Raw genomic sequence first — 14,650 nt, 5'->3', positions numbered from 1 at the left:
GGGGGTGGGGGAGGGGGGATGGACCCTGGGCCAAACTCGGGTGGCCTTCCTTACTCCCTGGCTGGAAGGAAGACCTGCTGTGACTTGAACTGACAGCCTGGTGGCATCAACAGAAACTCACACATGACCCTTCTAATTCCAGCAATCAGACCTCATGGAGGAAGGCAAATCTCACTTGCAAAATTGCTATTGACAACCTAGAGAAAGCAGAACTTCTCCAGGGAGGAGACCTCTTCAGGCAAAGGTACCTGTCTTTTCGTCTTTCTGGGTTCTGGTGATAGAATAAAGAGCAATCGGCAAGGTGCAAAACCCACTGTGGGGAACCCCTTCTTGTTTTCAGCATAAAATTAGTATTCGATTTTATAAGTAAATTTTTTAAGTATGAAAGAAATATATTCTTATTTGTAGTAAATTAGTAAAATAAAAATATGAGTAACAAACTGAAAGTAAGTCATAATTGCACTACTCACAAACGTTTTGATATGTTGCCTCCTCTCATTATTTTTTCTTCCATATTTTTTATAAAGTCAATATCATACCATACATAAAATTTAGTCTCCTACTCCCCTTCACTTAGTATCGTTGCACAGACTGACATTTTTTTTTAAAAAGCTCTTTAAACAAAATGTTAATAGTACATAGTATTCCCTTATATTAACTAATCCCCTGTTTGTGTGTGTTTATATTTCTAGTTTGTCAGTATTATAAATAACACACCAGGGCACATGTCAGTACATAAGGCTTTGTCCACATTCTGGATGTTTCCTTTGGAGAGATTCCCAGATGAGATTATTGGTTCAAAGGCGTGAACATTTCTAAGGTTCCTAATACATATCGCCAGATGGCTTTCAGAAGGTAGCACCAGTTTACGTTCCTAATCAGCAGTCTTCAAGAGCGTGCTCTCTGCACGCCTTTGTCACCACTGACTATAATCATTTAAAAATATGTACTAATTCGATAGATTAAAAAATGGGATCTCATTTGAATCTGGGGCTTTCCTGCAGCCGGGCTTTTGTTGACATTCCTCCTCCCACTCTGGACTTCTAGGAAAACCGCCAAAGAGAGCCTGGCCCAGACGTCCAGTGCTATCACAGAGAACCTCATGGGGATCAGCAGGATGATGTCCCAGCAGGTCCAGCAGAGCGAGGAAGCCATGCAGACGCTGGGTAAAGCCGGGCCTGCAGTGGGAAGCTGCTCCCAGAGATACGGGCTCCAGAGCCCTTGCCCCCGGGCTCCTCCACCTCTGCCCCCATCCGCCCCCAAGCTTACTGATCTGTGTGGCTTCTCACTTCTTTGACAGCCTGGTCTTACCCAGAGTGGGATACGCCGCTCTCATTTCCCTTTTCGGTTTTTATAGTTGTACTACAAGATCCACACAACCCCATCAAAATGTGCAGAAGCACTCCCAGGGGCTTTCTCCTGGAGAGTGGGTGCCAGCAAGGCTGGAGGAGGGGCCTGGGAGTCTGTTTCTCATCTAGGGCTCTGGGGACCCCCCTGGCCAGGCAGAGAGATGATCAGTTATTGGCTGGCAGCTAGTCTGCTAGCATTTCATCAGCTTACAGTTGTACTCCCCAATGTTATTTTTACTGTGAGCTCCTTTTATTTCTTTATTTTTGGGCTGCACCATGCGACATGCGGGATCCTAATCCCCCGACCAGGGATCGAACCCGTGCCCCCTGCAGTGGAAGCACGGAGTCCTAATCACTGGACCGCCAGGGAAGTCCTGTGAGCGCCTTTTAAAAGATGCAGTCAGGGCTTCCCTGGTGGCGCAGTGGTTGAGAATTTGCCTGCCAATGCAGGGGACACGGGTTCGAGCCCTGGTCTGGGAAGATCCCACGTGCCACGGAGCAACTAGGCCCGTGAGCCACAACTACTGAGCCTGCGCATCTGGAGCCTGTGCTCCACAACAAGAGAGGCTGCGACAGTGAGAGGCCCGCGCACTGCGATGAAGAGTGGCCCCCGCTCGCCGCAACTAGAGAAAACCCTCACACAGAAACGAAGACCCAACACAGCCAAAAAAAAAAAAAAAAAAAAAAAAAAAAAAAAAGATGCAGTCAGAGGCCACAGAAGAAGCTGCCACAGACCATCTGTGTCTCCCCAACAGCTTTTCCATGATGTCTCCCTTATAACACAGAAGAGAATCTGCCCTGCCCAGGATCCTCCGCGTAGGAAAACAGGAAGAGAGTTTACTCTTTGAAAGACTTTTGGAAGATTTTACACAGAGACAAAAGTAGAGAGCCTGGTACATGAGTCCCAGGAACCCATCACCCAGCTCCAGCAGTTGTCAACTCCTGGCCAGTCTTGTTTCAACTCTGTCCTCACTGTGCTCCCATCTGGATTACTGTGAAGCAAATCTCAGACGTCATCCATATAAATATTTCAGTATGTCTCTAAAAGATAAGAGACTCTTGAAACAAAAAACAAACAAAACAAAACCACAATACCGTTACCACCCCTAAAAATTATCTGTAATTTTGAACCACTCTTTTTTTTTTTCGGTGTACTATCAAAACAGGCAGAAGCAAAAGGAAAGCAAGCAGCTTATCCCCAAGGTCACTCCCTGTGTTTGAAAATTTTCTGGGTTTAGGCTCGGAACCAGCTGGTCACCTCCTCTGAGTGTGCACCGGGGTCATGGCCTGAGCCTGGGGAGAGGCCTTGGAGAACGTGAGAGGGAGGAGCCGGCCTGGCCTTGGAATCGAGGACTTTTCTGCCTCTGGTGCGAGCGACAGGACACCCACGCCCAGCACGTATATCAGAAACAGACCATGTATTTAAGTGGTGAGAAGGCTGCACAGATCCTGATGGTTTCTGGGGTGTTGAGGGTCATTCTTGGGGTACATTTTGTAGGAGAGATAGCCATTGAAAAAAGAAGAATGCAGTTCATTTTTTTCTTTACTTATTTATTTTTGGCTGTGTTGGGTCTTCGTTGATGTACCAGGCTTTCTCTAGTTGCAGCGAGCGGGGACTACTCTTCGTTCCGGTGTGTGGGCTTCTCGTCACGGTGGCTTCTCTTTGTTGTGGAGCATGGGCTCTAGGCGCAGGGGCTTCAGTAGTTGTGGCTCTTGGGCTCAGTAGTTGTGGCCCACGGGCTCTAGAGCGCAGGCTCAGTAGCTGTGGTGCATGGGTTTAGTTGCTGCAGGGCATGTGGGATCTTCCCGGATCAGGGCTTGAACCCGTATCCCCTGCATTGGCAGGAGGATTCCTAACCACTATACCACCAGGGAAGTCAAAGAATACAGTTCTTAATCCTTTCTTTATGACTCACAAACTCAAAATAGGGGCTTCCCTGGTGGCACAGTGGTTGGGAATCTGCCTGCTAATGCAGGGGACACGGGTTCGAGCCCTGGTCTGGGAGGATCCCACATGCTGCAGAGCAACTAGGCCCGTGAGCCACAACTACTGAGCCTGCGCGTCTGGAGCCTGTGCTACGCAACAAGAGAGGCCACGATAGTGAGAGGCCCACGCACCGCGATGAAGAGTGGCCCCCGCTTGCCACAACTAGAGATAGCCCTCGCACAGAAACGAAGACCCAACACAGCAAAAATAAATTAATTAATTAATAAACTCCTACCCCCAACATCTTCTTAAAAAAAAAAAGTCTTTTAGGACCATAATTTTTTTTTTAAAAGCCCATTAAGGATATGATGTCTGGTATTTGCTGTAAAATTGTAGGTGGGGGCAGTTAAATGGGGGTCGTGAGGGGACAGGACTGCCAGGGAGTTGGTGGTTCATGTGTATGGGTGATGGCACATGGCACTTCATGATATTATTCTGGCACTTCATGATATTATTCTGTCTACTTTTGTGATGGTTAAAATTCTCTGTAAAGAAAGTTTAACAAAGAAAGGCCTATTAGGTTTTTACTTAACAGGTTCTTACTTAGGTTTTCAAAATGGCAGCAGGCATGGAGAAAGAGGGCTGAGAGGGATTTTTGTTACATGAGTGTTTGTTTTTACCCCTTCTCTGTGTTTTTTTTTTAAATAGATCTTTATTGGAGTATAATTGCTTCACAATACTGTGTTAGTTTCTGTTGCACAACAAAGCGAATCAGCCATATGCATACACATGTCCCCATATCCCCTCTCTCTTGAGCCTCCCTCCCATCCTCCCTGTCCCACCCCTCCAGGTCATCGCAAATCACTGAGCTGACCTCCCTGTGCCATGCGGCTGCTTCCCACCAGCCAACTATTTTACATTCGGTAGTGTATATATGTCGACGCTACTCTCACTTCACCCCAGCTTCCCCCTCCCACCCCATGTCCTCAAGTCCATTCTCTATGTTTACCTCTTTATTCCTGCCCTGCAACTAGGTTTTATTTGTTTTTCTCTTTCTGACTTCACTCTGTATGACAGACAATAGCTCCATCCACCTCACTACAGATAACTCAATTTCGTTTCTTTTTATGGCTGAGTAACATTCCATTGTATATATGTGCCACATCTTCTTTATCCATTCATCTGTTGATGGACATCTGTAGCTTCCCTGTCCTGGCTATTGTAAATAGAGCTGCAATGAACATTGTGGTACATGTCTCCTTTTGAATTATGGTTTTCTCAGGGTATATGCCCAGTAGTGGGATTGCTGGGTCATAAGGTAGTTCTATTTTTAGTTTTTTAAGGAACCTCCATACTGTTCTCCATAGTGGTTGTATCAATTTACATTCCCACCAACAGTGCGGGAGGGTTCCGTTTGCACAACCCCCTTTCCAGCATTTATTGTTTCTAGATTTTTTGATAATGGCCATTCTGACCGACATGAGGTGATACCCTTTTATCATAAATGGGTGTTGAATTTTGTCAAAAGCTTTTTCTGCATCTCTTGAGATGATCATATGGTTTTTATTCCTTAATTTGTTAGTGAGGTGTATCACATTGATTGATTTGCGTATATTGAAGAATCTTTGCATCCCTGGGATAAATCCCACTTGATCATGGTGTATGATCCTTTTAATGTGCTGTTGGATTCTGTTTGCTAGTATTTTGTTCAGGAGTTTTGTATCTATGTTTAACAGTGATATTGGTCTATAATTTTCTTTTTTGTGATATCTTTTTCTGGTTTTGGTATCAGGGTGATGGTGGCTTCGTAGAATGAATTTGGGAGTGTTTCTGCCTCTGCAATTTTTGGAAGAGTTTGAAAAGGATCGGTTTTAGCTCTTCTCTAATCTGTGTTTTTCAAAACACTACTCTGTTTCCTCTGGTAATTTATTTGTTAATTAACTTATAATTTTGTGAAAAGGTAATATAAATTACGTGGTTAAGGAAAAAACCTCCAGGCCAACACTGTCCCATGGAAACATAATGGGAGCCACATACATTCACTTAAAATTTTTCATTAGACACATTAAAAAAAGTAAAAACAAACATGAAATTAATTGTAATCATATATTTAACCATTACAATATGCAATTCATAGTGAAAATTATTGAGATATTTGACATTCCTTTTTTTTCTTTCCACACTAGAGCTCTGAAATTGTGTAGGTGTTTTACCCACAGAGACATGGATATTTGGATTGGACACATTTTACACACTCAGGTGTCACATGTGTCTAGTGGCCGTCATTCCGGGCTGCACAGCCCTGGACAGTACAGGAGGGAAACAGAAAGACTGCTCTCCCTTCTGACCTCCCCCTGCCCCTGACCTCCAGGTCTGCTGCCAGAGGGGCGCACTGTTACCAGTTTCTTTCATAGCCTTCTGAGACCCTCCAGCAGGCAGAGTACAAGCAAATTAAATGTTACCTATCCCCTTCTTTCTTACAGAAATGGAAACATTTCACATGTTGTCCTTCATGCCTCACCTTCTCACCTGACAACATGTTTCATTCTGTGGATGTTCTGATGATGCCCTGTTATGCTTTGTAGAGGAATCTTGCCAGGGAAACCTTCTTCCTCAAGTGTCAGGTCCAGAAACCCACACTCCAGTTAGTTTGACATGTGGGCACAACAAGCCTTAAGGGACATGTGCCTCCTTGTACGTTTCACACAGGGGCTGGAGCACAGGTGTCACGTGTTTAAAGCTACAGCCAGTGTCCCAGGACTGCAGGACTGGCATGTGTGAGGGCATGTGGCAGGGCCCAGGACATCCCTGCCCCTTCACGATCCCACAAAGAGCAGATCTGACCACCAGGCGTCCCGGCGGGTGCACCTCACAGGCGGCAAGTCCTGCCCCCAGCCCTGCCCCCACAGAGACCTCACAGTGCCTGTCCACGGTCACCCGCGTTAGTTTTGCGGCCGGGGGTTCTTCTCAGCAGCGCCTGCCTCCTCCAGAAAGTGGAGATTGGTGGTGAGGAAAGGAACCGTCCTCTGCCCTTTTCCCTGGTTATGTCCATGTTGGGAGGACTCCTAGTTATGGCCCTGTGACTGTATGTAAACAAACCTCATCCTTCCCTGAGCTGGATGGGACCCAGGGAAGTGCCTCTCCTTGCCCTGTCCTTGTCTGTTCACATCCTTTGCCCTGGCTCAGAACTTGCTTCCGAGCACAGTGTTAATTACTGGGAACCCAGCTGGCAGAGCGGAGTCTTTGGATTCGGTGTTGTACACTTTCTTAGTCAGGCTCCCTCCCTCTTTTGTTTCAGTTAATTCTTCACGGACTATCCTGGATGCAAATGAAGAATTCAAGTCCATGTCGGGGACCATCCAGCTGGGACGGAAGCTCATCACAAAATATAATCGCCGAGAGCTGACTGACAAGCTTCTCATTTTCCTTGCGCTCGCCCTCTTTCTTGCTACGGTTCTCTATATTGTGAAAAAGCGGCTCTTTCCGTTTTTGTAAGATCTGAGAGCTGCCAGCTTTTGCCCTTTGAGTTCCAGTGTCAGGATCCAGCCATGCTCCTGAGCTCTGGCCCCGGCCACCAGACTGATCCACGCCCCCCAGTCTGCTCCAGTCGCTCAGCAGGTCCGATGGAGACACAGCCCCGCCTCCCGGAGCTTCTGCAGGTGGCTGGCGTGTAAGGGGCGAACAGAGCAAGGGGAGGGAGGCCTGTCATCGGGACACCTGCAGAGACAAAGGGACTCCAAGAGCTGTCCCACACTGTGGGTGGCTGCCACTTGAGGCACTCGGGCTGGCCTCCAGGATTTGATGCCCCTCTTGGGTCCCCCTCCCCCACTGCAGCCTTAATGCCAGATCTGGAGGAGGGAAGAGAAAAGGGGGAGAAAGAGGAGGATGGAAACTCATGTCCATTCCTTGAATAAAGTTGACTAAATTTTTTTTTATTTAAAAAATGTATTTATTTATTTTTGGCTGTGTTGGGTCTTCATTGCTGCACGTGGGCTTTCTCTAGTTGTGGCAAGTGGGGGCTACTCTTCATTGCGGTGGCTTCTCTTGTTGTGGAGCACGGGCTCTAGGCATGCGACTTCAGTAGTTGTGGCTCTAGGGCTCTAGAGTACAGGCTCAGTAGTTGTGGCACGCGGGCTTAGTTGCTCCGCGGCATGTGGAATCTTCCCGGACCAGGGCTCGAACCCCTGTCCCCTATATTGTCAGGCGGATTCTTAACCACTGCGCCACCAGGGAAGTCCCAAGTTGACTATTTAACAGCATGAAATGCATTCGGTTTTCTAAGGTATCCCTCTGGGAATTCGTGTGCCTGTCTTGATGTCCAGATTTCTAGAACATGAATTTGGATCACTGATTTGTTCACTCAACAAAGAGTGATTAATCAACAGCCACATGCAGGGTGTTACAGACACTGCCGTGGTCCCTCCCTCAAGGAGCAAGACGAACAAGATCCCGCAGACTCTCAGGAAGGAGGGTGCACCCAGCCCCCCCGGAGGAGGCTCACACCAGTGTCTGAAGAGGATGAGGCAGACACCCTCTTTCTACGCACAGTGGCCTGGCCTGGCCTGGGGGTGTGCACGGTCTCCGGGGCTGGCCCACACCTTTCTCTTTGAGGTCCAGAGCTAAATATAACCAAGAGAGTGAAGCTGGTGATAAGCTGGGGCCTGTCTGGGCCTGAGTTCTGTTGAGGCCTGGGGGATAGCGGGGACCAGGCTAGGCCAGGCTGGGAGATGTTAGTGTCTCCTTGTGCTAAAGGCCTGGCTGACCTCGTACACAAAATCCCAGCCTCCCCCACTATTTATAGCCCCAGAAGCCCTGGGAGGGTAATGTGGGGGCAGAGGGGAAAGTGAAAAGGACATGTGGATTTGAACGTTGCTTCAAAGACTTGGTTTTGAGTCTTGGCTCTACCACTAAGGAACCACATGACCCTGGGCAAGTTACCTTATGTCACTAAGCCTCAACTTCCCCCCCTGTAAAGTGGGGGTGATAGTCCATATAGATGCTTGTAGGGTCCATTTGAGAATCACAAAAGAATGTAAAGTAGCAAGTGCAGCTTCTGTCTGACTGAGCCATGGGCTTCCCAAATCCAGCCACCTTCAGGCCTCTGGGCCCCAAGGTTTCCTGAAGCAAACACCCAGGTTCTTCAGGGAAAGCTGGCCTGGGCATCAGAAGTTCTGTTTAGATCTGTTTGAGCAGAGGATGTCAACAGTTAAGGCCTCAGTTATGAAGTGTCACGTCGTCCTGGGACCAAGTTAGAAGAGACTGGCTGCACACCTCAGACTGACTAGTTTAATGAGTAGGTTCTGAGTTAAAGTATACACAGTTTATATATATATATATGTATATCATCCTTAAACAACTTCTGGCCCCAAAAGGCACTCGGTGCAAGTTGTGCATGTGTGTGTCTTATTTATAGTCAAATCAAAGCTGAGACTAAAGCACAGATGGGAAATTCCCACTCAGATTCCAGCTGTAAGTGCAGCAGATGGATGTGATCATGTTAGGATTTTCTTGCTTAACATTTTTCTTTACTACTTTCCACTAATTGTCAACATCCTCCTCGCAATATGGAAATGTGTGGGCTCTGTACTCCCTAGAAGTTCTCCTTTTGACACTTTATTCCTCTTTTCCTTGCCTCCGTCTGAAAATAGGGTTGAATGTGACCCATTTTGAAATGTCATCGATATCTCGCAACCCCACCAGGTCCATAAGTCGTCCCCAGTGGGGCTGGTGGTGCAGAAAGCCACACCTCCATGTTCAACCAGGAGGGGGCAGTACTCACATTTGCTCTGTGGTCTTGCTATGTGTAGACTATTTCCATCCGTCCGCATGAAGTGCTGTCATGGATTTTTTCTTTTTTAAAAGATACCAGATATTTTAAAAACACGCAAATGTACAAAGTTTACCTGTATAGTTTTTGGAAGACATTTCATGAATCACCTTAATTTTCACTGTTAAGCAGTAAGGCAAGCTTATATTCTCCATTTTGCTTAGCCGACAGTCAAGGAATTAAAAGTATTAGAACAGTCTTCAAGGGGTCATTCATTCAAGTATTTACTGAACACCTACTTTGTGCCAGGCACTATGTTAGGGATACTCAGTGAACAAAACAAAGATTCCCTGCCGTCCTGGAACTTGTAGTACGTGGGGGGAGGGTGGGCAGATGATAATTAATGGCCTAGAAAACAAACTTGTGGTTACCAAAGTGGAGTGGGAAGGGAGGAGGGACAAATTAGGGGTATGGGATTAACAGATACAGACTACTATGTGTAAAATAGATAAACAACAGGATATATTGTATAGCACAGAAAATTATAACCATTATCTTGTATAACTTAAAATGGAGTATAATCTGCAAAAATACTGAATCACTATGCTGTATACATGAAACTACTATTATTAATCAATAATACTTGAATATACTTCAATTTAAAAATTAACGTACTGAATAAGTCATTCATTATGTTAGAAAATAAGTGTGTTGGGAAATGTGGCCCCAACTAATGAAGATTTGGAATGGGGGGAGGGCAGGTTTGCAGTGTTAAGTTGGGAGGTCACAGTTGGCCACACTGACAGGCAAGATTTGAGCAGAGTGGACGGCGGAGGGAATAGGGTTCCACACAGGGACCAGCTAGAGCAAAGGACTATGGTGGGAGCATCTGTGATATTGTGATTCATAATAAGAAATATATATTTGGTCTTCGTTGTCTTCCTGGCACAGAGGTCCTAAAACCATTGGAATTTCCTACGATAAAGGAGTGATAGATTTGTCCTTTGTTATGTTCAGGAGAATTTTGGAAAGCACAAAGGATGGGGGTTGGTTGCCAGGGGAACCAACCACATGATTAGTGGATTGGAACTTACAGTCCTACCTTCCAACCTCCAGGGAGGGGAAAGGGGATGGAGATTCAGTCTATCGATCATGAGTTCAATCATCGATGGCCAGTGATCTTCTTCCCTCTCCAGCTCTACATATTCTCAAAGGCAAGCTGATCCATCCATGTCCCCAGAGCTGTCACCATCATCTAAAGGACCATCATCAAGAGTTTCAAAGTTAGAACATGAAAAAGAATACGTATGTATATGTATAACTGAATTACTTTTTGTACAGCAGAAATTAACACAACACTGTAAATCAACTTCAATAAAATAAATTTAAAAAAATTTAAAAAATAGCATTACACAGGAACTATATTTAATATCCTGTAATACACCATAATAGAAAAGAATATATATGTATAACAGCAGAAATTAACACGTCCTAAATCAACTATACTTCAACAAAATAAATTTTAAAAAATTTTTAATAAAAAGATAAAATTCAAAAATAGAAAAAAAAAAAACCCAAAGTTTTATCTCCACTCAGGTGAGCTCTGGACGCCCCCTGTCATCTCCATTCAGATGTCCCCGAGGTCCCTTCACCTCAGCTCATCTCTGACCTCTCCCACACACAGCCTGGGCTTCTGCAGGCTTCTCTATGTTCCCTGACATCCTCTCATTTCCCCTTCCTGGGTTCCTTTTCCCTCCAGCAAGCCCCTCCCCTTGACTCCTCTTTCCTCTAGCTCAGGAGATAGGACTTCCTTCAACAGGTACAAGTCCTGCCTCCACCACTGTGTGGGTGAGTTTAAGGGGCCCAAAAGGCCCTGCTGGAGGGGATCTAACAGAGTGACTCAATTTGAAGATGCTTCTAAGGAAAAAAGATTTTTTTTAAAAAGATAGTAAAATGTAAAATAAGCTCTGTTTTCTTCTTTGGTGAATGGCGGTCTTCCCTGGGGCCCGGCCTGAGGGTTTGCCCAATCTGTATTTCTTCCCTAAGCAAGGGCAGAATAAAAATAGCTGGGGGCTAATCTAAGAGATAACAGGCGGGAGTCTCAGCCATGCTGTCGGGAATGAAGGGCTGCAGGCTGGGGTGAGGGGAGTTGGGTGTTAACAATCCCCTCTCCTCAGTCCCTAACAGCGAAGCCCCAGGGCCTGTGGTATTGGTCAACCCGCCATAGTGCATGGTGGTCAAAATTGCGGCCTTTGGGTGAATTGCACTCTCCCTGGCCCTATGTCCTGGGCAGGGATCGCCCCTCTTTGTTTCCTCCTCTGGAACACAGGGACAGCCAACACCACTGACCTCTTAGGGACACTGGGAGGATTAAAGGACAAAACTCAGGCCAAGAGCTCACACCATAACCCCAATGGCCACTGCATCCATTCCCCTTTCTTTTTGGGACCTTATTTTGGGGGAAATGGTGCTTAGGCCAAGAAAAGGATGTAAGGAATCAGGACTAAGGATGGAGTGGAGTTTCGCAAACGGCAAAGGTCTGAGAGTGGGACAGAGCAGCCCGGGTCAAATCGGTCATCTCTCCCAATCCATCCAAAAAACAAAAGGCAATGGGTAGAATTAGCTCAGTGTAAAATGTTCTCTTTTTTATTATTCTTACATCTTCGCTCTTCCCCTCCTCCCCTGACAGTTTTGTTTGCTGGCAGAGTGCTCCTGGATGAAATGAATGCATAAAGTAGCGAAGGAATATGGGCTGAAGAATGAGGAAATGGCCCATCAGTTTTAATCTGACAGCTTAACTGGTATGAAAAACAAGCATGCTTCTGACGGAAATGTCACAGTTTCTCCGAAGGGTGTTCATGGTTTGCACGAGATGGCTCTTCCACGCATTCTCTGCCTCCACCTGAACAGGTTTGTGAATCAGGGGATGAGAGGGTGAAGGGGGTGTGAGTTGCTAGATTCTGCAAGCTCCTGGCTGCCTTCCTGAATGACCTCATCCATCTTACTGAGTGTGAACACTGGCTACACACTGTGCTGGGCGCCGAGGACAGAAGGGTAAGATTCCACATGCCTTGTGGAGACTGCATTCTGTTGAAGACAGACCCGGAGCCAGACAGTTAGACTAGAGGGTGGTAGGTGTCCTAGAAAGGGCCCCGGAAACCCTGGGAGCCCAAAGTGACTTCTTTAGACTACTTAGAAGAAGCAAATGGTAGTCTAAATAAAATTAATGGTAAGCAATTATAATGAGATCCTAAAGCAGTATTTGGTGAGATGTTTATGTTCAGCAGGTGATGGTGATGTTAATAAATTTACTGAGTGCTTACTTAGCATTTCATTTAATCCAGGAATTCTCTGAGGTAGGCAGTGTTATCGCAGCTGAGGCGATTAAGACCCAGAAAGGACCAGAAAGATGCCCCAGGTCACACAGCTAGGAACTGGGGGATCTAGGGTTCCCATCAGGCAGTTGGGCTCCAGAGACTCTGGAATTCTCTCAACAGCAGGAATAAGGGGGGTCAAATAAACTCTAGGGGCAGAGGGACTAGCTGCTCCCCCTTGATGCAGACCCCACCCAGCAACCAAAATCATCTAAAGGGGAGGATGGAGAGGGAGGGGTTGAGGGGTGTGAAGATGCCTGTTGACCTGGGGTTGGCAAGGGGAGTTCAGGAACGGGGCAGTCACCTAAGCTTTTGCTTACGTGGGAATTCACTGGCTCATATAACACGGAAAGTGGCTTTAATCACGCTGGATCCAGGTGCTCTAATAACGATGTTAAGAACTGGTCTCCCTTCATCTCCCCTCCCTGTTTCTTTCCGTGTTGGCTTAATTCTCAGGCGGATTTACCCGACATGGCAGGTCTCCCCCTTCCCCCACAGGCAACTTCAGACTAACATCCACTTAGCTTGGAACCCCAGAAGAGAGATCCTTTTCCCTAAGAGTTCCTGAAAATCCCGGGGTGGTCCTGCCTGCACTAGTTCTTGCAGCCAGGGGGGCAGGATGGCCTGATTGGTCAGGCCCAGGTCACATGCCCAGCAAGGGGGTCGAGTCAGCCCTGCTTCCACCAACCATAGAGTGGAAGGCGGGAGGGGGCAGTTCCTGCTGGGAAATCAGGGGGCTGTGATCAGAAGGGGTAGCCAGAGCAGGGTGGATCCCAAACCTCAGGGGTAGTGATGGGGTGCATGTGAGTTTCCAGCCACCCTAGGGTCAGCCCTTCACAGACGTCAGCTTGGGGGTTTCACCCCAATTTATGAAGGCTGGGGGATGATTCCTTTGTAGGAGGGAGCATACTTTTGTCAAGAATGGTTTTCCGTATTACGAAAGCAATACAGTATATGCCAAATTGTAAATATATTTAATCAGAACAAACTTCTCCCCCCAAATATATGAAGAAGTCGTAATCCCATCTAGAGAGAATTGCCATTAACTCTTGGGAGTGGATTATGTATCTTTTTCTCTTTCTTTTCCATCTTCTTCAAAAAATACAGGATCACATTGTACGAAGTTATTTTTTTACTTTAAAAATAGTTTTACTGGGATAAAATTGATATATAACAAACTGCACATAATTGAACTGTACAATTTGATGAGTTCTGACATATGTATACAACCATAATCAAGATGATAAGCATATCCATTACCCCCAAAAGTGACCCTTTGTGATCTATTTACCCTCACTGCTCCTCCACTGCTCCTGAAATTTCTCCAGGCAACCACTGATCTACTTTCCATCACTATTGAATATTTTGCATTTCTCATCATTTTATATAAATGGATCATACAATATATACAATTGTGGGGGTGTGGGTCCTTTCACTCAGTGTAATTATTGGCTTCTTTCACTCAGTATACTTAGAGATTCATTTGTGTTGTTCAATGTATCAATAGTCCATTCCTTTTTATTGCTGAGTAATATTTCATTATAGGAATATATCAGTCTGTTTATCAGAAACGAATAATAGTCATTAGAGTTATTTCCAGTTTTTGCTATAACAAGTGACGTTGATATAAACATTTGTGTAGCAGTCTCTATGAACTTATGCTTTCGTTTGTATTAAGTAAAATACCCAGGACGGTATTGGTTGGATCATACAAGTGTATGTTTACATTTTTAAGAAATTGCCAAACTGTTTTCCAAAGCATTTGCCGCATTTTACATTCCTATCAGCAGTGTGAGCGAGTTCTAGTTATTTTACGTCATCACCAACGCTTGGTATGGTCAACATTTTAACCTTATAGATTTGAGCCATTCTGGCCAGTGTATGACAGTATTTATTGTGGTTTTAATTTGTATTTCCCTAATGACTAATGATGTTATGTGCTTATATGCCACCCGTATATCTTGTTTGGCGAAGTGTTTATTCAAATATTTTGCCCCCGCCCCCTTTTTTTTTGGCCATGCTGCATGGCATGCGGAATCTTAGTTACCTGACCAGGGATCGATCCCTTGCCCCCTGCAGTGGGAGTGTGGAGTCTTAACCGTTGGAATGCCAGGGAAGTCCCTATTTTGCCCATTTTTAATTGGACTGTTTTGTTTTCTTATTGTTGAATTGTAAGAGATGGGTATGATCTAATAATAGTGGTGAGAGTGGGTAACCTTGTCTTTTTCCTGAT

General features: G+C 45.7%; 1 protein-coding gene across 1 annotated transcript in view; it reads left to right on the top strand.

The window, feature by feature from the left end:
- BNIP1 (BCL2 interacting protein 1) overlaps positions 1-7,199 on the top strand; it is a 17,659-nt gene extending 10,460 nt beyond the window's left edge. Inside the window, exons 4-6 of the mRNA XM_024753350.1 lie at positions 143-244; positions 1,048-1,166; positions 6,575-7,199. Coding sequence (XP_024609118.1) covers positions 143-244; positions 1,048-1,166; positions 6,575-6,771 — 418 coding nt within the window. The 3' untranslated portion in view covers positions 6,772-7,199. The remainder of the gene's footprint in view (positions 1-142; positions 245-1,047; positions 1,167-6,574) is intronic.
- Positions 7,200-14,650: the final 7,451 nt, after the last annotated feature.

This window comes from Neophocaena asiaeorientalis, unplaced genomic scaffold (assembly GCF_003031525.2).
Source record: "Neophocaena asiaeorientalis asiaeorientalis breed wild unplaced genomic scaffold, Neophocaena_asiaeorientalis_V1.1 scaffold268, whole genome shotgun sequence".
Lineage (NCBI taxonomy): Eukaryota > Metazoa > Chordata > Mammalia > Artiodactyla > Phocoenidae > Neophocaena > Neophocaena asiaeorientalis.
Note: the sequence above shows the minus strand (reverse complement) of the source record. Positions and strands in the feature narration are given on the sequence as shown.